The sequence below is a fragment of the Takifugu flavidus genome, chromosome 17 (assembly GCF_003711565.1).
Source record: "Takifugu flavidus isolate HTHZ2018 chromosome 17, ASM371156v2, whole genome shotgun sequence".
Classification (NCBI taxonomy): domain Eukaryota; kingdom Metazoa; phylum Chordata; class Actinopteri; order Tetraodontiformes; family Tetraodontidae; genus Takifugu; species Takifugu flavidus.
In genome coordinates this window covers 9,371,472-9,397,725 of record NC_079536.1, presented here as the reverse complement: position 1 = coordinate 9,397,725, position 26,254 = coordinate 9,371,472, and the positions used below count along the sequence as shown (strand labels likewise).

At 42.1% G+C, this 26,254-nt stretch overlaps 1 protein-coding gene across 2 annotated transcripts; it reads left to right on the top strand.

The window, feature by feature from the left end:
* The first annotated feature begins 678 nt into the window (after positions 1-678).
* Positions 679-20,701, top strand: jcada (junctional cadherin 5 associated a). Of its 2 annotated transcripts, XM_057013612.1 has the most exons (6): positions 679-828; positions 952-1,134; positions 11,037-11,528; positions 13,733-14,662; positions 14,877-18,316; positions 18,628-20,701. In XM_057013612.1, exons 3-6 carry the CDS (start codon positions 11,188-11,190, stop codon positions 18,660-18,662), a joined length of 4,746 nt encoding a protein of 1,581 aa, XP_056869592.1. In that variant the 5' UTR covers positions 679-828; positions 952-1,134; positions 11,037-11,187; the 3' UTR covers positions 18,663-20,701. The 2 variants fall into 2 exon arrangements, with proteins under 2 accessions (XP_056869592.1, XP_056869593.1); XM_057013613.1 differs by lacking the exon at positions 952-1,134 and having other exon boundaries at positions 694-828.
* Positions 20,702-26,254: the final 5,553 nt, after the last annotated feature.

Here is a 26,254-nt window from a genome sequence, read left to right as displayed (position 1 = left end):
GACTTCTACAGCGCCCTCTACAGGGCGGAGGACTGCACCAGGGAGGACGAGCTACTGCAGGGACTTCCTCAGCTGAGCCAGAGGGACCGGCCTACCCTGGACGCTAACGTCTCCTTGGACCGATGGCTTCTGGTCCACCTCCAGGACTGGATGGATTGTTCACAGACTTTTATAAACATTTCTACAGAGCCACAGAGGTGGTTTCTGGGGTCGGGGGAGGGTTTTTCTTTCAGGCTGTCACATCGGGGACGGCTAAGCTATCCCTATGGAAGACCGTGGGATCTTTACTTAGTTTCTATGAACTGACAGGCCAAATTAGTCCATTTGAAGACATCTGGGGAGTGAGAGACGTCCTGTGTTTAGTGAGGAAAATTGTTTTGATTTTGAATTGTTGAAGATCTCCAATGTCTCTCTCTGAAATGTGTAAATGTAATTCTGAAAAATACATGTAAATAAAGGTGTTGTTAAATCTCTCTCTGTCTCTCTCGGATAGTGTGTTGAAATTGTATTAAAGCTAAACTTTGGTACTTCACAGAATGACCCCCACAGATCAGAGAAAGACCTGAAACTACAATATTATGAAAACATGATGATAACATGGGTCTTGTATTCAGTTAGTGGCTGGCCCCTTGAGGTTCACAGACAGGCAGACAGGATAAGTACATGTGTGTTGAAATGTGACGCTGAGCAGGGTCCAGCTGATGTTTCCTCCCCGCTGTGTTGTAGTGGAGAGGGGCTGTTCTCTCGCAGAGCTCAGCTCAGTCCGTCACAGCAGCGGTGGGGATGAGGCTGCGGACTCCGCGTCGACGCAGCGACGGATTTTCTCAGGTAAGAGCGGCTCCAGGTCGGTCCACACACCAACTGCGTGTCGCCCCCTCCCCACTCCCACCCCTATCCGTCCGTACGTCTGTCAGCCGAGTTTCCGACTGTTCTGACATTCGACTGTCGCAGGCTGTGAGCGGCTGCTGTGAGGAGCACACCGCGGCGGGGAGAGGCGTCTTACCCGCTTTCAACGTTTCCAGCTCAGCTAAACTTAACCAGCGAACCAGATCAGAAGTCTTCCTTCTTCCACCATCTCCTCCGTGCAAGCTTTCGGACGGTCACACTGGCTCTCCGAGGACGCGACATTAGAAGGTGAAGCTACGGGAGAACGCTGCCTGTATTTGATCCCTTAAGTTGACGCGTGTGCGATGCGCGTCGTGTTTGCGGACGCGCTCCAACCAGCTGAAGGTTAAAGATTGCTGATGGAGCTAGCCGGGGCTAGCTCTAGCCCTCAGAGGCCAAACTCCAAATTACGCAGTTTAATATGCCAGAGATCATGAGGGAGGAGCTGCACCCTGATTATACGCAGCACGGGTTCACTTTGAAGTTACCTTCAGCTTTCATCTTCCTCTCTGCGAAGAGCTGCAGTTACAGATTGGAGTTATAAAACAATACATCATCATCCTCAGTCTGTCGAACCGTTCAGCGGACACATGTTGAACGGGGCCAGTTGGGACCTGATGCGTGGGTGGCTGTAGGTTTGTGTACTTTACCAAGGACCCAGCAGGGGAAACGGATCGGTTCAACGTGACGCATCTGTCAGTCGTTTCACACGGGCCCGCTGTTGGTCCGTTCCAGTTCGTGTAGGAAAGAATGGATCAGAACTCCAATGCACCTTTTGATGTTTGCATGCTGTAACTTTTTTTTTGTTTTTGCATGATAATCATCATCGGGATAATTGGTAATGAACGGTGGTGTTTGATCCCGCACACGCACTCCTCCTTCTCCCATCGTGCATTCTCCTGCACGTGCTGCTTCATTACCTGACACGATGAAGATTAGGATGCGTCTTGGTGCATCTGTCTGCCGAGATCTACGTTTTAACACGGAAATAGTTCTTACACTGGAGTAATATTTAATAAGTGAAACAAATATTTAACAGGATGTATGTATTGTGCTGCCACACATTTAGCCATCGAATGGGATGAATTTTAGATGATATAAATTGTTTCAGTCATTACCTCTATGGCAATATTAAGCCAGCTTCACCTGCTGAGTTCAGGTTCCACATTGTACTGTCTGGTTTTTTTTTTTTTATTTTTAGGCAGTTAACAGCTGGAAAGAGTATAAATATGGCTCTTCTACAAACATTTCACTCAAATTAAAGTTTGACCAAAAACTTTTTGGACTAAAACCTTACACAGATACATAAAGAGCATTTGTTTACAAAACTGGTACAGTGTTGAAGGTTTTGCACCAAGACTTTCCACAATCCCACAGCTTCACCTTTCAGCATTTAACATCATCACTTGTCAATTGTGTTACATCAGGTAACATAACTCTTACTGAGCTTGCACATTCAGTCAGATTCTGAGGTTTGATTTGAGCAGGTAGTCAAGACACAGAAACTTTAATCGTTGTTTAGCCATGACGATAAGTCTTGTTTTGTTCAGTGGAAACCAGTGTAAAAAGACAAAACAGAACAGCAGCTAGAGGTGGAGAGCTTGCTTGCACATGTGCTGGCATATGATCACCAGACTCTGCTGGATGCCCTAAGGAGGGGGTGGGGTGGGTGTTCAAAAGGAAGCGGCCCATTAATTCCTGCAAGCAGTGGAGGAAAGGGTTGGTCAGAGAGAACTGGAGTGAAGTGAGTCACACCATTTCAACTTTCTGGAGAGCTTCACAGCGATAAGAGTGCCTGGGAGGGATTCCTGGCAGGCAGAACACTGGTTAACCAGAGGCTACACTTTCCCTTTCCAGTAATCATGTTTTGTGTGTCTGTGTGTGTGTGCTCATATGCCTGTGTTGATTTCCTCCAGGCCACATGCATAGAGCAGATCAGTTGTACTGAAGCCTTAGAAGGACTTGCCATTTTTGCCCAGCTACAGGGATCCCCCTCGGATCTCCTATGACGTCACAGGTGAAGCAGGTGGGAGGAGGGAACAGCCAGAAACGTATGAAAGCTACTGACGTCAGTTGCTAGTGTGTCAGAAAGGGAGAATCTGCCTCATGTTTCATTTCTTCATCTGGATGCAGCTGCCATCAGCATCCTTCCTTGAGATCTCTGACACCTTTGTGCTCTGATCTCAGACAACCTTGATTATTCTTGGCTTTACTCTGCACTTTTCTATCCCCTTTGTGTGAGAAACCCATTTCATCTTAATCAGCAGCATCTGCTAACATAAATGTGATGTTGTCACTGATGGTTTTTATCTCATTTATTAATAAATTATAAAGATAAAAGCCTTCTCCATGAAGTGTTGTGCTTGAGGGGTTTGTATTTTTATGTAAGCTTGTGCCAAATTCCATGTGATTAGCATTTAACTAGAGTGTTCTAGGACTTTGATCAGCGTGTTTCTGGCTGATAAACCATGCCACTGTCATCTCTGGTGAAGCTTGGGCCTTGACAAACACTAATTAACACACTTTGGTTGTCGTCAGAACCAGCGTGACTCAAAAATAACTGCATGCAGGTGATGCCTACTGTATTTCAGCTCAGTGATGGTTTTTTGGTGAGGGTGCTGGCAAAGGCATGTTCGATCTGCCTACCCTTTTCATTTTCAACTCATGATGGCAAATTGCTACATTTCAGCAAATTAAGCCAGTGCCACAATAGATACTCTGATTTGTGCCAGGTGGATGTTTAGAAAAAAATACATGATTGTCCATTTATCCTCTCTGCCCTACTTGATAGATAGTGAATGTTCTGAGGGCAGTTAAAATGCATCCTCTTTATGTGGCTGAGTTATAATCTACCTACACTGTACTTTTTGGGGTCAGCGTGGGCTCAAATGTGACTGCAGGCTGTTTAGTTGTTTATTCTTCTAAAAACAGGCCTGCTGATGACAAACAGGAGCCCACAGAGTGCCTGATTGGAAACAGTTGCGACACTGTCAGCTCTTGTCTGTCTCCTGCGGCGACGCACTTCCTCAGGAAGAGAGACGGCCCCTCTGCTGGATGCAATGATGTCAGATAGATAAACAGTGTCGACTGCTGCTGTTTGCTGAATGTGATGGGCTGTCATCCTTGAAAAATTCCTGCGCGTGCGGTATTAGCAGATGCAGGCCAGAGACCAGCCAAGTGCACTCCCACTCCAGTCAGTTGTTATAGATCTGACGAGACTGGGAACAATGTGCTGGCGAGATGCGGCTCTTGTGGAATATTTTAGGAAGCAGGGTAATCGCCATCTTGGTTCAGGGCTTTGCAGCTTGACATTCTTTTGTTCTGCTGGAGATTCATCATTTCATGTGTCATCTCAACACATGTTAAATCCTTCTGAAAAATTCAATTTCATTGTCATTAATGCTATTGCATTAATTGTTGTTGTTTGAGATCAGATTTTTGCTTTGCAATTTGGATTTTTGCTAAAAATTAATAACATTGATGTCTGATTTCCAAGATGCAAACAGTATTGCACTATCCTTTATAATTGTTGTTAGCCTAGTGTGACGGGTGCAGTTTGGACCCAAATGCAGCACTCTGGAAAGCTGGACCGTAGTAATGACTTTTATTAACACACGGGCAAACAGGAACTCAGGCAGACAAGGAAACACAAGAAATAGTCCGTTCTTCAGGCTCTGGGCCCGCACAAAGTCTATGGGTTGCAGGCTCGGGGAGTGGGACGAGCAGCAGCGAAGTCGGGGCCAGGCGGAGAAGTCTAAACCAGGTGAGCAGACAGGAACCAGAGACGCTGAGGCAGAAGTCGTAGTCAGAGGCAGAAAGCAGGTAGGTTGTCCGGGGAACAGGCAAGGCAGGCAGAACGAAGACAGGCAGGGTCGGTAACGGGTAATCCGGCAGGGAAACAACGCTGGAAAGTCTCACATGAAAGCAGAAGAACAATCTGGCACTGAGTGAGTGTGAGGCTGGAGAATATACTGTATACACTGGTAGGTGAGCTGATTGATGAGTGAGGGCAGGTGTGTGATCAGTGACTGAGAGCAGGTGTGTGATCAGTGACTGAAAGCAGGTGTGGTGATCAGTGACTGAGAGCAGGTGTGGTGATCAGAGGGTGTGGTGTGAGCAGGGCAGTGGAAAAGTACTGGGACAGGAGGGAACTGGGAAAAAGGGGCTGTGACACCTAGAGCTTTGAGCTTTGTAGCTGTACATTACCAAAAAAAAGCCTTTCATGTTTTGGGATGATACAAGGATGGGTAATTATCAGCAACAGTTTGACGCAATTGAGTTTCTATTGCCTGGTTTTTGTATGGAGAATAGAAATGTGTTTCCCAGGTTGCTGGGACAAAGCTAATTAATAAAGGACAAGGAAAAGGTGGGATGGTGTTGCAGAGCCGGATAGGCCAATTCTTCCGTATTTTTGATCAAATACTATAATAACCAGTGTGTGACAAGATGCCTTCACGTGTATGCAAGTATGAGAGGTAGAAGGTTGCAGAGACAAAGCTAATTAATAAAGGACATGGTAAAGGTGGGATGGTGTTGCAGAGCTGGATAGGCTAGACAATTCTTCCGTATTTTGATCAAATACTATAATAACTTGTGTGTGACAAGATGCCTTCACATGTATGCAAGTATGAGAGGTAGAAGCTATACAGAATATTTCAGAGACCTTAACACTTTTGTGTAGACTTCAACTCATTGATGTGATCATAATGTAGATCTGAAGGCTGTCATGGTCGAGCAGCCTGGCATAGGGTTAAGCGGCAGTGCGAGACCTGTTTCACACAGCTAAAATAAAGCTGTTTTTAATAAACAAGGCGTGGTTGTATCAAGCTGCAGTCTGACATATTTCACTGAGCAGTTAATGAGAATGATGTTTATAAAGAATGTGGAGGCTTCTGAGAGGGTTTGTATGGAAATGCCACCTCTCTGGTGTTTCTCTTTATTTTTAGCTTACTTTGCAGCATATGTTATTCACACACTGTATCATTAATTTTCGTGCCTGCATGAACAATGTCATTAAAATGAAGTATAATGTGTCTGCCCTTTTTTCTAGTTGTCAGATCCAAGGGCCTATAACAACAACCCTTCTTTTTTCCACACAGGAAAGCATTGTAGCGAAACACAATGTAGTTGTGTTTTGGGGGATGAAAGCCAGCCATTGTTGTATACCAGGGCACGAATCCAAGTTTTTATTTGATATAAATGGGTAATTCTGTTGCATAAGAGCATTAGCAGTAAACTGAGCTTGTCATGGGAAGGAATGGGCGGGGAGGGGTACCGTATGAGAGAAGGTGACTTTACATAAGGAAATCCTCCCTTTTTTTCCAGAGATGAGGTAGATAATCCTCATTTATGATAACACTGAGGGCAAGTGCCTCAGATTAAAGGTGTAGCTGGATTAGACAGCATATGGCACTAAAGAAGGTTAAATGCTCACAAAAAAACTATCCTGATAGTACACATGGATTTTTGGCCATATGATACCTTTTACATAAGGTGACAACATTGGGGTTGAAGATTTTTCAAGGCTCAGATGGGATTAGAATTAATTCCCTGCTATATCATTTCCTGATGAAAAAAAAATCCTGATGAATACTTTTATCACTTAAAATTACATTTGAAGATTCAGTCAATGGTTGAGTTCTACTGAAGCTTCATTTACCCCCAGCTGCTTTTATCTGGAGCAAGATGTCTGGTGTCAATCCTTAAATTACAGTGCAAAGAGAAGTTTGATCAAATAATCTGTCCTGATAAACAGTCACTTGGATTCCATTTTGCTGGCATTAATTCAGGGATGTATTGAACATTCCTGCCCTGTTGCCCAGCACAGGTTGAAATGTAGTTAATGAAAAAAGAGTGTCTGAATGCTGCCTTGTTCCCAAAGCAAACATAAATGAAGCAAGGTTATTTGCATTGAGATTCCATGATGAGATGTGAGCTTTTCTCCGTTAGATTGTGCCAAATGAAAAGGGAATGAAGTAGTCAACTAAACTGGGTGAGTGCCAAGAGGCAATCCTCCACAACTAACAGGTTTAAGGTTTTAAATGAAAAAGATAATCGCATTAGAGTGCCAGACATACAGAGAGAGTGGTATTTCATGCTCTTGGATCCTGTTAATCACCTAGTCAGCTGTCCCAGTGTTCAGGTAAAAGGAAGCAAGAAGAAGTGGAGCAGGGAAAAGACTCGTCCCACTGACTCATGATCCCTTTTTCATTTCTGGGGTTAGAGATCAGAGCTAAACAAATGCTAAGACTCAAAACAAATGCTAATCATCTGAATACATTGTGTTGGAGCTGCTTATGCTGCTTTGTTGTTTAGAATGAAAAAAAAATGCTTCCGTCTTTTTACAATTTTGCAGTGATTGACTTTTGAAGTGGCTGACCCACATTTGTGTTGGCAGATTTCTTATTAAGGTCCACTAGGTTGTTGGGAATTTGCTTCAGTGAGCAGTGTTGAATGTGTGGGCTGCAGCAGCATCTGTCCTTTTGACAAGGCAGCAAGCATGACTTCATCAAGGGCATCAGACTAAGATGCACCTGGAGAATTTCTCAGTCCTTCAGACTGTTACAGATTTGCATTGTCCTTTGCCTTCTTTTAAACATACATTTGGATGTCCATACTTCTGCTCAGAATACATCTTACACATGTTTTTGTAGTGTGAACCATAAAGGGAGAAATGGTTTGACAAATGGTCAGAAAGGTGCAAATTTTGTAAAATATATGAAATACTTATTCACCAACTTCTACAGATTGAACACAATGAATTACTGGTGGCATTACGTCTTGATCAGGTTTCACAGTTATACAGTTTATACAGTAAATCAGCAAATAAATGTGCCTCACTGATATTAGGGCCTCTCGTCATATCAGTTCCTGTGCTGATCTTTGGTGCTGGTTCCTGTGATCGTTGTCAGGGTTCAATGGGGAAAATGCTTCACGCTGCATGTCAATCAATCAATCAAGCAATCAGTCAGTCAGTCAATCAATTTTTATTTATATAGTGTCTTTTACAATCAGAATTTTTTCTAGGCACTTTACAGAATCCCAGAGCCTAAACCCAAACAAGCAACAGTGGCAAGGAAAAACTCCCTTTAACAGGAAGAAACCTTGAGCAGGACCAGGCTCATGTAGGGGACCCTCCTGCTGATGGCCGGCTGGGTGGAGAGAGAGAAGGGGGAGGACAGGTAGAGGATAGAATAGGTAGGAGAGGAGAGGAGAGGTGAGGTGAGGTAAGGTGGAGAAGAGAATAGACATAGCTTATAGAGAATAAATCCAGAAATACATTATATTAAGTAAATTGTGCTGCTGGTGGAGTCAAGTTGAGTGGGTCAACGGGGTCGGAGGTCAGTATGCAGCTCTGGAGGCGGCGATACCTGTAGATGAATACAGAGGAAGGGGGGGGGGAGCAGAAAAAACTACACAAGAAATAGCATCACTAGTCTACTTAAGGAGAGGAGAGGAGAGGAGAGCATTTCCCAGTGGGGTGACAGAGGCCTGTCAGGTGATCATGTTTCTGGACCCCGGCAGCCTTGGCCTATAGCAGCATAACTAAGATGTTAACCTAATGATTAGACGACCCCCTAAATATGATAATTTGTCCGTCTAGGATAGTAACTGGGACTACAAAATTAATGACAATAAGCTTTTTCAAAGAGGAAAGTTTTAAGCCTAATTTTAAAAGTAGAGATGGAGTCAACCTCCCGTACCTGGACAGGGAGCTGGTTCCACAGCAGGGGGGCCTGGTAGCTAAATGCTCGGCCCCCCATTCTACCTCTAGAGACTCTGGGGACCACAAGTAGACCAGCATTCTGAGAGCGGAGCGGTCTATTGGGCTGGCAAGGTTTCACTAACTCCTCCAGGTAGGATGGAGCTAGGCCTCTGAGGACCTTGTAGGTCAAAAGAAGGGTTTTAAAAATTATTCTAATGAAGACACGCCAGTACAGGAGATATGTGATCTCTTTTGTCAATACCTGTCAGAACTCTAGTTGCAGCATTCTGGATCAGCTGGAGGCTTCTTAAAGAGTTGTTTGGACACCCTGATAATAAAGAATTACAATAGTCCAGCCTGGAAGTAACAAATGCGTGGACTAACTTTTCAGCGTCTTGCCGTGTCAGTGGTTTCCTTATCCTTGTGTTGTTCCTCAGGTGAAAAAAAGGCACTTCTAGAGACTGTTTTAATGTGTGAGTTGAAGGAGAGATTTTGATCAAACGTTACTCCAAGATTCCTCACAGAGAGACTAGATGTTAATGAGATACCGTCTAGACTGATCATGTGATCTAATCTATCGATGAGAGGTTCAGGACCAAACACCATGACCTCAGTTTTTCCTGAGTTAAGGAGGAGGAAATTTGAAGACATCCAAGACTTTATGTCTTTAAGACAGGTCTGAAGCTTCACTAACTTCTCTGTCTCCTCTGGTTTCATGGATAAATATAGCTGAGTGTCATCGGCATAACAATGAAAATTTATCCCATGCTGCCAAATAATGTTTCCTAAGGGAAGCATGTACAGGGTGAAAAGGATTGGTCCAAGCACAGAACCTTGTGGATCTCCATGGCTAACCCTACTGTATGAAGAGGGAACGCCATGGACATGAGCAAACTGGTATCTATCTGATGAATACGATCCAAACCAGTCTAGTGCGGTCCCTTTAATCCCAATCATATGTTCCAGTCTATGTAACAGGATGCTGTGATCAACTGTATCAAAAGCAGCATTGAGGTCCAGCAGAACCAGCATAGAAACCAGTCCATGATTTGAAGCTATAAAAAGATCATTAGTAACTTTAATAAGTGCTGTTTCTGTGCTGTGATGAGCTCTAAAGCCTGACTGAAACATCTCAAACAGGCTGTTTCTCTGAAGGTGCTCCAGTAACTGAATCACCACCACCTTCTCAAGAATTTTAGATATAAAAGGAAGGTTGGATATCAGCCTATAATTTCCTAGTACGTCCGGATCCAGTGATGGCTTTTTTAAGCAACGGCTTAATCACTGCCACCTTGTAGGACTGGGGTGCATAACCTGTCACTGAAGAACAATTGATCTGGTCTAGGATATATCTGGCTATCGTTGGTAAAACATCCTTCAACAGGTGTGTTGGGATGGGATCTAAAAGACATGTGGTGGTCTTGGATTTATAAATTAGCAATGACGCCTTAGAAAAATATATAGGAGTGAAGGGGTTTAAGGGATCGTTGGAGACCCTGTATGTTCTCACAGTCAGCACATCTGGTGAACCAAACCCGTTCGTATCCATCCATGGCTTCTTCAGTTTGGCCCCTATTTTTATCCACCTCTGAAGATCTTGGTCAAGGGCCACTTCTACAACTACCATTCGTCTCAGACCAAACCTTCTCCTCCAGATTATTTGGGAAAAAAATCCCTGGCCATTATTATCGAGTCTTTGGAACACACTTGTTTAAAATGTTTTAGTACTTTGTTATGCCATCATCTTGCTACAGATGTGGTGAGAAAATAACCTGACAAATGACCCCTTCTCCACAGTTTGGATTTTCTTAGCATGTCCATATGGTGTTTTTGTGAACTGCACACTATGACCCTTCCTACTACTCAATGAGTTTTTTTTGAGTGTGTGCCTAGGCAGGGCCCTTAGAACATGCAGTAAAATCATGTAAAATATATTCAATTCACAAAAAATAGATTTTATTTAACATGCTATAGATAAGCAAATCTGTTCTCTTCCTGTCACCAGAAAATACTGAAGTTGAAAAAAAAAAGGATCTGGAGGTGAGAGGAAAGGAATCCAATACCCAAGTTGTCACAATGGCACACACAAGTGGGGATAGCTTCCGGCGGAACTGTGTTGAGGTCCATAGGGAGAATATTGTGAACAATATTTTTCTGCAGCAGCAGTAATCAACAATGATCTGCTTACCTCCTCCCTTCTGCCAGGGACGGGTTTAGGGTTAGAGATTTATTGCAAGGACTGACTACTGACAAGTCGATTGGAGTTCGGTTTTGTGGTGATGGCTCAGAAATTATGTTCTTTTTTTTTCTTCTTTTATTCCATCCTATAAAATGGCTGTAGAGGTTAAGACCCATGAGAGAAAGTGGACGTGGATACCATGGATGATGCTTTTGCGGTCACCTTTTTCACTTCATTATATACTGCGCTCTCTGTTTTCTTTTCCAGTGATGGCCTCAGCTGTGCTGCTGTGCCAGTGATCCTGCCGCTGCATGTAGAGGAGAAGAGAGGCCTTGACAACTGACCTACCTTCCTCTCCTGAAAACATCAGCCAGCGGAGACAGACAAAAGTAAAACACCAGCATAAACAAATGCGACCATGTACAGTGTGGAGGACCTTCTCATCTCTCATGGATACAAAGTGCCCAAGCACACCACCTCCTCCACCACCTCTACCCCTGCCCCCACATCCTTGTCCCACCAGGCTCCCTCATCATCTCAGCCATCCTATAACAAACACCATGAAATCTTGGAAATTGTGCCCAGCCCCAGGACAGTGAATGGCTATGAACAAGGTCCCTATGGAAACAGTGGTGGAACCAAGCAGCCACATGTGTACCACTGTCCTAATAACAACAATAATGTACCCAGGGACAGGAGTCAGTTCAGACAAGAGGGCGGGAGCCGGACCGACACCCACTCACTGACCTCAGACAGCGGGTAAGACATAAATCCAAATCCGCTCCTCCATCATTGCAAGGGTGCTGTGTTGATGAGGATTAATGAAATTAATTTTCAGGCGAATTAGCTTTGCCCTTATGTATAACTTCCTCATTTTTCATCTCTCTTTTCATCCACAATCTTTTCAGTCAAAGTTAGATGCTTCATACATTCCTGTGTGGGTTTTCCCTTGGTGCTCCCATTTTACGACATGTCTACAGTCCAGAAACATGGAGAGGAAGAATGCTCTTTAATACGTTTTGACATTTTGAGGACATGCAAACATTTGAAATTAATTATTGGGGCCGTATATTAAACAGCTTTTTCATAAATAGGTGATATGGTCTGAGCTCTTGCTGATGTAATATGTGGGTTTCTTTTTTAGTTGTAGCCACTGGGGCATGCACAGACTTATGCTTTTAACTGCCCCTACAGTATAATATGTGGTGCATCAATAAAACAGGGCTCATGTAGGGATTATTAAAATATGTATATGGAGAAAGGCTATATTTAGCTCTGTCTGGAATTATGCAACCGATCCCCTGATGATTTAAGGTGGGTTGTAACATATGATACTATCAGAAATATAGTCAGGCTGTAGTCATTGTGTTGTGTCCTGAAAATAGAATTATTTATTCTCCCTGTTTGCAGCAGTTCAGAGGGTTAGTGTGCTGTCACTGAGACAAAGTCAATACAGCTGTTCTTATGTCTACACAATTAGGTGGCCTTTTTCCTTTTATTTTGTTTTGCTGACTTTCTTTTTTCTTTACACTAATCCTGTTTGCCAGAAGTCAGTGACAGAGCGTCTGAAAATAATCAGATGACCTTGAATAATGTCAGTGATTTCAAGCGTGTTTTTTATTTCATTTTTCTCCAGTAATCCTCATTTTAATGTCACAGCTCTGCCAGTAGTATCAGGGCATTCTGTTGGGAATGAGGGGTTTTGCTGAGACATATGTTCTGCAATTTTAGTCGGTTGTTTGTTCATCCCTCGTTTTTCCCTCATCCAAATCCATTTTGCCTGGCAGCTTTAGTTTAAATAAAGAACGAGCCTATCACAGTTCTCCCATTAGGCACTGCTTCTAAGATCCAATTAGACTAATGATGGCAACTCATCTTACATGAGATGTCCTCAAATTTAGCACAATGACAAGGCTAGCCTCCTTCCTCTTCTGTAGCTAGTGATGCTCATGGATTGAAATGTCAAGGACACTCAGTGGCCTTGGCCTCGGGGGTGTACACATGTGCTTGCGTCTTGTTTGCGTTGTCACTCACTCAGTCACTCCACAAATAGAATAAAATGATCAGGGAGCATGCAGAAACCCATTTTTTGTCTTTCACTGCATGTGATTGGTTAAAAACAACAACCAAACAAACAACAAAGCACATTTTCATACAGATACAAAGACTGGATTTGTAGAACTATATAATGATGGATTTGTGCTAATGACGTATTGTTGATCTCCTGAAGGACTCTCACAATGTCATTGTGTAACGTGTTCACGTTCCATTGAAGAGGAGATCCTACGCGTTCTTGTCATTTTCATGATCGTCTGTCGCCATCTAGTGATGCATCACTCACACATGTTTTTTAATATGTACACACCGAATATTCATTCACATCGTTTGATTGTAATGTGTTTAAACAATTTTACAGTGTCACCTATGTTGCTTGTACATTTTCTAAAAGCATGTATGAATGTAAAGAAGTTAAGATTTTTCTATAGTCACTGTGTTGTGTAAACTATTGAATATATTCATATATTCCTAATTCTAGGTATAGTTTTGTGTTGTAAACTAAAGAGGGTCGGGATCTTGGCTTCATCATCCCACCAATTTTAATTGAATTAAATTTCATTAAAATTTCATTTAATTGCAAATGAGCAAATAAATTTGTTCATTTACTCATATATTGTGTGAAATTGAAATGCAGGGACATTTCATCAAGAGAATTTCTTCTGACCTTTTAAAAAAGCTTTCATTATTTTCTTTGTTCTCATGATTGTTTGACTGTATATTATACTGTATAATATTGGCTCTTATTGGCTCTCATTTGTGTGGCCTGTTCTCTACAGAATTATATAGATCTTCCTTATCAGGTGTCACCATGCATTGACTAACAATTAGCATTACCGGTAATGTGTCACTAACAACAATGAGGAAACACTCTCTAATGGTGACAATATATTTCTGTATTTTCACAGGGTCTGCGATGGCACCAAAGGTCTGCAGTCACAGGCAAAGGATGTCTCTTACTGGAGAAGGAAAGGTCAGGACTTCACAGTGCTACTGGACTACACTGATTTTAGAGAGTCCCATTGTGGAAGGCAGGGGGATTACTGTAGGCCAAATGGGTCTCAACAAGCTAGAGGCCAAGAGATGTCTGAAATTGAACATCAAAGGGGAGCTCATGAGAGGAGGCACTGGACAGCCCAAATCCAAGGTCAAGCCCCCTCCAAAAAAGAGCTACACTCTGGAGAAAGGGAAGCTGCTCTTCAGCAGTGGAGAATGGTGACCGAGAGGAAATGCCAGAGTCTAGGGAATGACAACTGGCGACCCGCTGTTAACTTTGGTCGTCAGCTGTCACAAAGTGAGGGAGAGCGATGGACACAGGAGAAACAGCGGCTCCATGTCAGAACACCAGAGGGCGTTATCATTCACCCCAGGACCAAAGTTAAATCCCAATCTTTGCCCAGGATGCTGCAACCCGAGAGTCTGCATTATGTGGACATAGCCTCACCTGGTCAAGGTTTGTACAGGCGGATTAATGGCCACCCACTGACACACCATGATTTTTATAGGGCACCACATTGGCCAGAGAATGGGAGGCCAGCTAGTGCCACTCAGCTCTCAGTAACACCAAAGCCCCGCTTCACTCGACCCCCCAGACCTCCATCTTATGAGATGCACCAGCAGATTAGGGGAAGCTGTGAAGTGTTGTCTGGGAGAGACTCAGTTATTCCCCAGGCCAGGGAAAGAACACCAATACCAATATCGAGGACATGTGAAGCACAATTGGACTATTTTGCACAGGACTCTGGACCTCCTGGATACATCCCTCCACCATCCTATAAAAGAGCACCTGTTATGGGAGGTGGACACCGGGGTTTTGGTGAAATTCCTGTTGATTATAGGTAAGTTTTTCTTTTTGCATTACTTAAACTCCAAAACTGAAAGCAATTTATTGTCTATTTTTTATTTCAAAGTGGAGGTCATAAGTTTTTCATAATGAAATTATTTGTAAGTTATTTATGGATGAAACGTATATCTCTGTTGTTTTTTTATGCTTTCTCACTCTTTTTGACCTTGTTGATTTCACTTGCATTGAATGTAATATTAATCCTTCAGGTATAAAGGGGGTGTATACCAGCAAATCCACATGGCTCCAGATGGTTCCCACTGGATCACGAGGCATCCAGTTGGCTTCTGGCCAGATTTGCAAAGAGAAAGAAACATGTCTGGCCAGAAGCAACTTTACCCGGTATATACATCCCAGGAGCACCATGGTGGGGGAATCCAGTATATTCCCTTTGATGACCCACGCATTCGTCATATTTCATCAGCCCTCGGTGGCAACTCTTTGACGGATGCTGACAAGATCCGCCATATTTGCAATGAGCTTCCCAGTGTCACTGTGTCAGAACCGTCAACCATCAACAGTGCCTTTTTGCCCCCACCATTGGCGCCTTCCATCACTGCCAAACTGGCTGCTGATGCTAATCAGACTTGTTCTACCAACTTAGACAATGACAGTAACAGGTGGCACAGTGATTTGCACAATGAGACTGTTGATAATTTCCAAGCAATTGACCAAAACTGCAACAACAGATATCCCAAAAAATGGCGTCCTCCTTCATCTCCCTCATCTGCCTTCCAGGTACCACTCACAAGGATTTGTTCCCAACAGGGAACTAGCTTAGATCATGTCTTTGCAGAAACCATCACCCAAGTGAAGAAAATTGTCCCAGATTCAGGGACAGAGAACAACAGCAACACCAAGAGAAGAGTTAGTGAGACCATCTTCTGCCTTGTGTCTGTACCTGTTCACACCCCTACTAACGTCAACAAAGACCTAGCAGCAGATCAGAATAACAATGAGACTATACAAGGTCTGACTGTCACCACGGACACATTTGCTGTGGGCCTCAAAGAGAGCCTTAATATAAGGAGTAAATCTGTGAATGAGATGCCCATGAAATCTCACTACGCTCGCTTTCACACCAGCAGCACATCATCACTGAAGAACTACAAGAGGGCTCCTTTAAGAAAGGAGATAATAGATGCTTGGATACTTCAAGCCAATGAAGAAAAAGAAATCTGCTATACTGCGTCCTGGCCTGGAAACCAGTATCGTAACCAGGAAACCCAGACGGGTTCACCTTTAACAGTTCTGAAAAGCCCTGAATCCCAAAGTCCACCTCCACACGGACAAGAACCTGTTCAGTCTGTATCGGGCAAAACCACAGAGAGTGACCTGAGTACAGAATATTGCCATTCTTATGGTTATCCTATGGCGGGACAGAAAAACCTCCAGCTTTCTAGTAATAGCGCCTTTTCTCGTCTTAGTCTCAGCCCAACACAACTGTCATTAACCCAAGTCCCATCATCCCCTTCTAAGACCCAAACTCAAGAGAGTGTAGAGCAAGTGGCCTTTGGTCAATTTCTTTTGAAGCCTGTTAACCGACGGCCCTTTGATGCCATTGGTGAACTAGAGAGTATTAACAAAGAAATGGAAGACACAATCAGTAAGAGACCCAATGTTGCTAAACACCATGATGGATTAAATGGGCTGAATGATAGATTTCAACAGTTTAAATTAGCTAATTTCACTGTTGGTCTAGATTTGAACAGGGAAGCAATTAGCCTTCCTCCAATGCACACAGACAAATCCAGTGAAGAAAAAGTCAGATCAAAGTCATTTGCTTCTACTACTGATCTGGCTTTTATGGACAGGGAGATTGTTTTCTCAAAGATACAAACTACCAGCCTCCCACCAGCAAATGAACTGTCCCTGCCCACAAACCAATGTGTCAGTGATAGCTGCCTCTTGCCTTTGCATTCTCCTCAAAATGGGTCCAATCAGCTCTATAGACAGGACATCCCAGTCCTTCAAGAGTCTTTGCTTAGGGATGTAGGGTTAACAGTCTACACAGAAACTCCTGGTGGCCCGGGAGAACCTATTAAGCGCTCACTTTCAGTTCCATCTCCGCTAGATTTGAACAAGCTTAGTGAGTCTGTACAGGAGCTATGGGAGAACAGAACAGCACAAGTCCAAAGTAGTGGTGGCCTCAAAGACAATTCCGATAAAGATCTTCCAGATAGGCTACAGACTAAAAGAAATGCTAAGTCAGACAGTGATGTCCCATCCAGTGGTCATGTGAATTTAAGGATTTGTCGAAGTGACAGTGACAACACATGTAAAAAACATATTTCTTCAATTATCACACAAAGAAGAAGAGAAGTCTCGTTTGTTTTTAAGACAAATGATAATGATGTGAGATCCACCATTTCTGAGCCTCCAATATATAAGATTGAGTCAACCATAGCAGATAAGCACCTGCAGAACCTACTGATTTTGGAGAAAGCAAATTCTTTATCTGCCCAGGACCTCAGCAATCTGTATGAAGTCAAGTGTGCAAAAGGTATTCCTGAAAATGAATCTATTGAGCAAAGGGCTGCCAGAATCCTGGGTATATCTGTCCCAGTAGAAGCCTTGGGTGTGGGAGGGAAGCAGTCAGAGAGAAAGCATGATGACGATGAAGAAGATGCCACTGTAAGTGACAAACTCAGAAATCCACCTGAGGAGACAGAGAAGCTGATAGAAGAGGGTAAAAAAGTAAAAGAAGATGTTCTTAATGTGGAAGCAACAATCGAAGAGGTAAATGGGACTGAGGGGAACTGTGAAGAAGTCATACAAAAGCACAGTGATGATAATGAAGGCAAAAAGAACCTAGATATTGAGTTTCAGTCCATGCTGGTACTGGACCTGCCTGAGTTTCCACCCAGCAAGCTTCCCCTTTCCCTACCTGTCACCCCTAATGAAAAGCAAGTGCTTGGCATGTGCACGGGTGAGAAGAGGGGCCAAAATGGAGCCTGTAAGGCCACCAAATCACTACAATATAAGATAAACTGCTTGGCTGCATCTCTAGGCAGGTCAGCTACAGACAGAACAGCCCGTCTGAAAGAGTTGGGCTCAGTGTCCAGAATAAGACAGCTCAGCCTCAAAGGTTCCCAATCTGAGAAAAAGGAGAGTGAGAAAAACCCAAGTGACATACCAAAACAGAAATTAGAGGCTGCAGATGATGGAAAGGCTGAACTGGAGCGAGAAAAGAAGGGGGAGATGAATGAAAAAGAGCGTCCTGTGGGATACCCTGATGTCGCCTGCACATCAAAAGAAACAACTAAAGAGACTGATGGGAAATGGCAAAGAAAAGAAGAGAAGACCAACGAGATTAAAGACATGATGGCAATAAAATCAGAAAATGAAAGTGCAAAAGGAGATGTCAACTTTAAGTCAAAAGGAGCCGTCTTAGAGCTCAGTCTGGCAGAAGATGACAAAGTAAAGCCTTTGAAGAAGGAGGAAAAGAAAACATCAAAGGTCCATAGAGTTAAGGGTGTTGATAGAGAAATAACGCCCAAACCAAGGCAACGTACCAAACTCCAAAAGCCTCCACTGCTTCCAAAACCTCTCAGTGTTCCAAAGAGAGAAATAACACTGCCTCTCCGTACCAGCATGTCCACCTGCAGCCCCTCCAGTATGGACGATGAGGAAGTGCACTCTTTCTCAGGTGGGTGTACAGTCCAAATATGCAAATCTAGGGAACATGTTATGTGAGATTTGATGTGTTTAAATAGGACTTTGTTAAAATCATGGAAATAATGCTTCTTTCTTTAAGAGAATAGTTTTTTTATTGGCTCTTGCAATACAAAATGTATTGCGACACAAAATGTTTTTGTGTTATGACACACTGAGCAGAAGGCTCTGCAGACATGATCATGGTTCCATCTCTGAGTAATACCTACAGTTTTCACCTTATGGGGGCAAATAAACAAAAGAAACCTGTTTTTATTATTTTTCCTTTCACTCCCTTCTCATTAGACTCCTACGACCCCACGCAAGTGGAGCAAGTGTGACCTCCGACACAGCCTAAATCACCATGCAAACCCCATTTTTCTGACTCTAATATCTTTTCCAACAACAAAAGGCTTTGATCTCACTTCACAGCTGTGTCTGCAGTGACCCCACTATCGTGATTCCACTTCCAACTGACTGTGCCAGTGCTGCAAGGGCATTTTGCAGTCAGATAATGGTGCTGCCAGTGCCAATACTCCAGGCTTCCTTGGAATTGTCTTTTAATTTTTCTCACCTCTCAGTTCATTTCTCTATTATTGCTTTAGGTTTAAAAATCTTGCATGTCATTATGCTTGTCTGCTCTCAGGCTCCTTCTGGAACTTGAGTGTTGATACATGAATGTAAGTTTTGATCAACAAAAGAATTGTAAAAGAAAAAAAGAAGTCAACAGTATTGCATAACAATCAGTATTAATCTACACCAAATGTACATAGGATTTTATTAAGAACACAAAAAAAAAATCATTTAAAACATTTAAGTACTGGAAAGTACTGTATATTTTCTTACATATTATAGAAAATGCTAGATTTTTGGAAGTTTAGTGTATAGGTGTATGACTAATAATAATTGTCTTTATTCTTATACTGGTTTAGAAGAGAATGTATTCAGAGAGACTGGATTGCAATGACAAACACTGTGGTCCTTGAATTGTTTATCTCAAGAGCAATATAGCTATTATAATATATACTAAGATAAGATATTTGTGATATGATTCCAGCAGTTTGTCTCACTTTGAGGAGCTGACTGTGGTTATACATCATGATTCAAAGCTCCATTCGTTGGTACTTGTTTGCTTTGCACTTCTGAGATTATAGGCTTTGTGCTACCTGATAATCTCTTCAAACTATCTCTTCGACTACAGTTGGAATGATTCATGTTCTCCTGTCCCCATGGTTCTCCTGCACCATCAATCCCATCATCAGCGATCAACCCGAGTCTGAATGTCTGAGTGATGTTTTCCTCACTATCATACTGTAGAAAATTTGTTTTCTGCCATTAACAGAAGTACATATCTGCTGTTTTACTGTGTTCACATATGTTTATGTGTGATTGTGGATAAGACAGATATAGCTACAGTAAACTGAATGCAGTGTGCCTCCTTCACACTGGTTTTGTACGGGATTTTGTTTGTGCGTAATACATCACATATTGTTCTGGAAAATGAATTTTAAATTTTGTGAAAAGAGTTATTGTGGCAATAATAATGATAACAATAAAGTATTAGCTGACAATGCTTAATGTTGTTCAGAACTTTGCTCTTAGGATAGTAATTGCAATATCTAAATGTGTTCAATAGTTTAATATTGACACTAGGTTGTGGGAATTGGTTTACACTTGCATCATTTATGAGAAAGCAATATGGCAAGTAAAAAAAACTATACCAAACTAAACTTTATGCTATGCATTGGACCTCTACATTTCCTAGGTTGAGTACATTTAAAGCTAAACCTTGCAGGTGGCTGTCAGTTGTTGATCCATCTGTATTTGCGTTTTTTTGGTTGGATCTGGTGGTAGATTGAAGTGACTGGAGTTCATTACACCAGTTTTCATTTCTGTCCTGTTACAAGCTCAGTAATTGTACAGTACCTCCATGTTCCAGGAAAATTTTTATCTGGTTCTTGTAGATTTTTTTGTACTTCAAGTTATTTGTAACATGATATAGACTCTTGCACATGTTGCTTTGATATTTTCTATTTTCATACTGACTTTATGTACAGCTTTTTATGGCAGCACCGTTTCTTCACTTTTGTGTGCATGAAATGTGTAAATCACAGAGCATAGGTGTATTTGCATATAGTTGCATTTGGTACAAAATAGTCTATCCAATAACAATGTTATTTTTCATATAATGTATATTTTATTTTCAAAATATAAGCAACATATTTAAAAACAGAATTATTGTGAAAAGGGAACAGTTGGTGAAGGAACAATGTTTGTCTGCAGAATATTAGTAATGATCGTTGACATGGTCAGAAACAGACAAGTGTCTGCTCCTGTACAGTATTACAGACTATTCATAAATAAAAGTCTTTGCATGAAATGTGTTTGTTACTTCATATTCAAGAATAATATTCTTTTTAAAATAAGGCTGAACAGTCGTGCAATGCAGTGTTTAATAATATACAACAAAGAAGCTCCAATTCACAGGAAGCAAGAATGCATCTACTACTCCATATATGATTCTCCATTAGCAACATAAGTATATTCTTAAAATTGAAAAGGTTGTGTTAAAATTTTGATTATTGCTGAAATTGATTGATTGGTTAATTTGGTAATATTTTTTTTACTTAACTATTTATTTTCAAATTTTGTAGAGAGACAATGTCACTGGTCTATTGCAGCATATGATCAACTTGCATCATTACGCACAATAACCAAGTGACATCTCCACTCTTTCTGTATCGGTGGAAGACACGACTGTTTACCTCCACCTCTTTGAATACCTTGGTAACGGACTTCAGCATACATTATAAGCTGTATCTATTCTCTTACTTGTTGGGTGTGTGATGGCTTTTTAGTTGTGAAATGCCCTCCACTAAACTATTGAATACAGTAAAAGTCTACTGGAATGTCCTATGTAAAGGTGTACAAGGCTGGAGATTGCAGGATGCATATATGTACCATCTTTATTTGTCTCTCTTTTTTGGCTATGATGACATGTATATGTTAGTACGTGATTAAAAAAAAAGGTACATTCAGTGTAAAGTACAAATGTATTAATTCTGTATCTGAGTATAAAAGTGAGCCACAAGCAGCATTGCTGTCCTTAAGTCACTATAACTCAAACAGTATGTGTGATTAATCCAATGGGTCAGTTGACTTCCTCATACAAGGAAGGAAGATCCTTGAAAGAGAAATGGTGGTTTAAGAAAATTCAAGTGGACTTCATTTCGTTTTTCAAAGACAGTTTACCGCTTATGCAAAAGGCTTTTGTTCTAAATGAACTAATGCCAGAGTTATACGTACTGGCTTTGTTTACAGAGTGCCCTCCGTTAGTGGTCATTGGTGGGAATTTGCAAGAGTTGTGGGTCATCCCAGTCATGGTGTGATGATGAGTCTGAACGACTGTGAAACTTTCTGGGGAGGGTTAGCAGGACAGCATTGTAGGTGGCTGGCAACTGCTTCTCCTCTTTTGAGTAGATGTGGGTCCACGTGTTCACTCTGGTTAGTCTCACCAATTTACAGATGTATACATTTGTGACTGTGCTGGACAGCATATATCATGTGACTCTGTTGGTGCCTGGGTATTTTGTCCTTCCTGTTGACCAGTGTGTGCTAGTGTGGTGCCATGTTTCAAAGTGACCACTTTGATTTCTTCACCTATAATAATTAGGTATTGCAGCTGCAGTTCACTTTTGCTCTCATCTAGTTTGTCAGACACAATGTAGCTGGTGTCTTACATCATGTAAGTGTAATTGTGTACACTCATGTGTACATGTAATAGGTGCATAATCCACCAAAATCCAATTGTTTTATTGTATTTTCATTGTACATTCCGTTTTGAATGGCTTCTTATATTTGTAGGGGAGGTTATATTGTTAGTTGTCTTTTATTTTGACGCTAGTTTTCAGCAGCGTTACTTCCTTTGTATTCGCGCCACTCTTCTCAATCCGAAGGAGGCGTTGCTGAGGTGAGGTAAAATGTTGTTGTTACTCCTGTCATTGTGTAAAATACAGAAAAACGCAATACAGGGACTTATATATCACTTTGCATATGGTCCTGATGCAATCACTTCTGTTTTGGTAATAAAGTGCATCCATGCAACATGATCATCTGAAAACTCATGCTGCGGTCACATTATGATGTTTTGACGTCTTCTCGTGGGGAAACCATCACTTTTGCTCAGGAGACACAAGTTTCTCAAAACAGAGGTGAATGCAACATGATCATCTGAAAACTCATGCTGCGGTCACATTATGACTTTTTTGACGTCTGCTCGTGGGGAAACCATCACTTTTGCTCAGGAGACACAAGTTTCTCAAAACAGAGGTGAATGCAACATGATCATCTGAAAAGTCATGCTGCGGTCACATTATGACGTTTTTGACGTTTGCTCGTGGAGAAACCATCACTTTTGCTCAGGAGACACATTTTCATCAAAACAGAGGTGAATGCAACATGATCATCTGAAAACTCATGCTGCGGTCACATTATGACGTTTTTGACGTCTGCTCGTGGGGAAACCATCGTTTTGCTCAGGAGACACATTTTCATCAAAACAGAGGTGAATGCAACATGATCATCTGAAAACTCATGCTGCGGTCACATTATGACGTTTTTGACGTCTTCTCGTGGGAAACCATCACTTTGCTCAGGAGACACATTTTCTCAAAACAGAGTGAATGCAACATGATCATCTGAAAACTCATGCTGCGGTCACATTATGATGTTTTTGACGTCTGCTCGTGGGGAAACCATCACTTTTGCTCAGGAGACACAAGTTTCTCAAAACAGAGGTGAATGCAACATGATCATCTGAAAACTCATGCTGCGGTCACATTATGACGTTTTTGACGTCTGCTCGTGGGGAAACCATCACGTTTGGTCAGGAAACACAAGTTTCTCAAAACAGAGGTGAATGCAACACTGATCATCTGAAAACTCATGCTGCGGTCACATTATGACGTTTTTGACGTTTTCTCGTGGGGAAACCATCACTTTTGCTCAGGAGACACATTTTCATCAAAACAGAGGTGAATGCAACATGATCATCTGAAAAAACTCTGCTGCGGTCACATTATGACGTTTTTGACGTCTGCTCGTGGGGAAACCATCACTTTTGCTCAGGAGACACTTTTTTATCAAAACAGAGGTGAATGCAACATGATCATCTGAAAACTCATGCTGCGGTCACATTATGACGTTTTTGACGTCTGCTCGTGGGGAAACCATCACTTTTGCTCAGGAGACACAAGTTTCTCAAAACAGAGGTGAATGCAACATGATCATCTGAAAACTCATGCTGCGGTCACATTATGACGTTTTTGACGTCTGCTCGTGGGGAAACCATCACTTTTGCTCAGGAGACACAAGTTTCTCAAAACGAGAGGTGAATGCAACATGATCATCTGAAAACTCATGCTGCGGTCACATTATGACGTTTTTGACGTCTGCTCGTGGGGAAACCATCACTTTGGTCAGGAGACACTTTTTTATGAAAACAGAGGTGAATGCAACATGATCATCTGAAAACTCATGCTGCGGTCACATTATGACTTTTTTGACGTTTGCTCGTGGAGAAAACATCACTTTTGGTCAGGAGACACATTTTATCAAAACAGAGGTGAATGACACATGATCATCTGAAAACTATGCTGCGGTCACATTATGACGTTTTGACGTCTGCTCGTGGGGAAACCATCACTTTGCTCAGGAGACACATTTCATCAAAACAGAGGTGAATGCAACATGATCATCTGAAAATCATGCTGCGGTCACATTATTACGTTTTTGACGTCTTCTCGTGGGGAAACCATCACTTTTGCTCAGGAGACACATTTTCATCAAAACAGAGGTGAATGCAACATGATCATCTGAAAACTCATGCTGCGGTCACATTATGACGTTTTTGACGTCTGCTCGTGGGGAAACCATCACTTTTGGTCAGGAGACACAAGTTTCTCAAAACAGAGGTGAATGCAACATGATCATCTGAAAACTCATGCTGCGGTCACATTATGATTTTTGACGTCTGCTCGTGGGGAAACCATCACTTTTGCTCAGGAGACACAAGTTCTCAAAACAGAGGTGAATGCAACATGATCATCTGAAAAGTCATGCTGCGGTCACATTATGACGTTTTTGACGTTTGCTCGTGGGGAAACCATCACTTTTGCTCAGGAGACACATTTTATCAAAACAGAGGTGAATGCAACATGATCATCTGAAAACTCATGCTGCGGTCACATTATGAAGTTTTTGACGTCTGCTCGTGGGGAAACCATCACTTTTGCTCAGGAGACACTTTTCATCAAAACAGAGGTGAATGCAACATGATCATCTGAAAACTCATGCTGCGGTCACATTATGACTTTTTTGACGTTTGCTCGTGGGAAAACATCACTTTTGGTCAGGAGACACAATTTTTATCAAAACAGAGATGTGAATGCAACATGATCATCTGAAAACTCATGCTGCGGTCACATTATGACGTTTTGACGTCTGCTCGTGGGGAAACCATCACTTTTGGTCAGGAGACACAAGTTTCTCAAAACAGAGGTGAATGCAACATGATCATCTGAAAACTCATGCTGCGGTCACATTATGACGTTTTTGACGTTTGCTCGTGGAGAAACCATCACTTTTGCTCAGGAGACACTTTTTCATCAAAACAGAGGTGAATGCAACATGATCATCTGAAAACTCATGCTGCGGTCACATTATGACGTTTTTGACGTCTGCTCGTGGGGAAACCATCACTTTTGCTCAGGAGACACTTTTTATCAAAACAGAGTGAATGCAACATGATCAGCTGAAAACTCATGTGGCGGTCACATTATGACTTTTTTGACGTTTGCTCGTGGAGAAAACATCACTTTTGGTCAGGAAACACATTTTATCAAAACAGATGTGAATGACACATGATCATCTGAAAACGTATGCTGCAGTCACATCATGACGTTTTTGACGTCTGCTCGTGGGGAAACCATCACTTTTGCTCAGGAGACACATTTTCATCAAAACAGAGGTGAATGCAACATGATCATCTGAAAAGTCATGCTGCGGTCAACTTATGACGTTTTTGACGTCTTCTCGTGGGGAAACCATCACTTTTGCTCAGGAGAGACACATTTCATCAAAACAGAGGTGAATGCAACATGATCATCTGAAAACTCATGCTGCGGTCACATTATGACGTTTCTGACGTTTTCTCGTGGGGAAACCATCACTTTTGCTCAGGAGACACAAGTTTCTCAAAACAGAGGTGAATGCAACATGATCATCTGAAAATCTGCTGCGGTCACATTATGACGTTTTTGACGTCTGCTCGTGGGGAAACCATCACTTTTGCTCAGGAGACACAAGTTTCTCAAAACAGAGGTGAATGCAACATGATCATCTGAAAACTCATGCTGCGGTCACATTATGACGTTTTTGACGTCTGCTCGTGGGGAAACCATCACTTTTGCTCAGGAGACACAAGTTTCTCAAAACAGAGGTGAATGACACATGATCATCTGAAAACTCATGCTGCGGTCACATTATGACGTTTTTGACGTCTGCTCGTGGGGAAACCATCACTTTTGGTCAGGGACACACAGTTTCTCAAAACAGAGGTGAATGCAACATGATCATCTGAAAACTCATGCTGCGGTCACATTATGACGTTTTTGACGTCTGCTCGTGGGGAAACCATCACTTTGGTCAGGAGACACAAGTTCTCAAAACAGAGGTGAATGCAACATGATCATCTGAAAACTCATGCTGCGGTCACATTATGACGTTTTTGACGTCTGCTCGTGGGGGAAACCATCACTTTTGCTCAGGAGACACAAGTTTCTCAAAACAGAGGTGTGATGCAACATGATCATCTGAAAACTCATGCTGCGGTCACATTATGACGTTTTTGACGTCTTCTCGTGGGGGGAAACCA

Excerpts from the sequence above, each read along its gene's own strand:
- jcada (XM_057013612.1), top strand. The coding sequence starts at position 11,188 with ATGTACAGTGTGGAGGACCTTCTCATCTCTCATGGATACAAAGTGCCC. Across the intron at positions 14,663-14,876 it reads GAAATTCCTGTTGATTATAG|GTATAAAGGGGGTGTATACC; the intron begins GTAAGTTTTTCT and ends TTAATCCTTCAG. Across the intron at positions 18,317-18,627 it reads GGAAGTGCACTCTTTCTCAG|ACTCCTACGACCCCACGCAA; the intron begins GTGGGTGTACAG and ends CCTTCTCATTAG.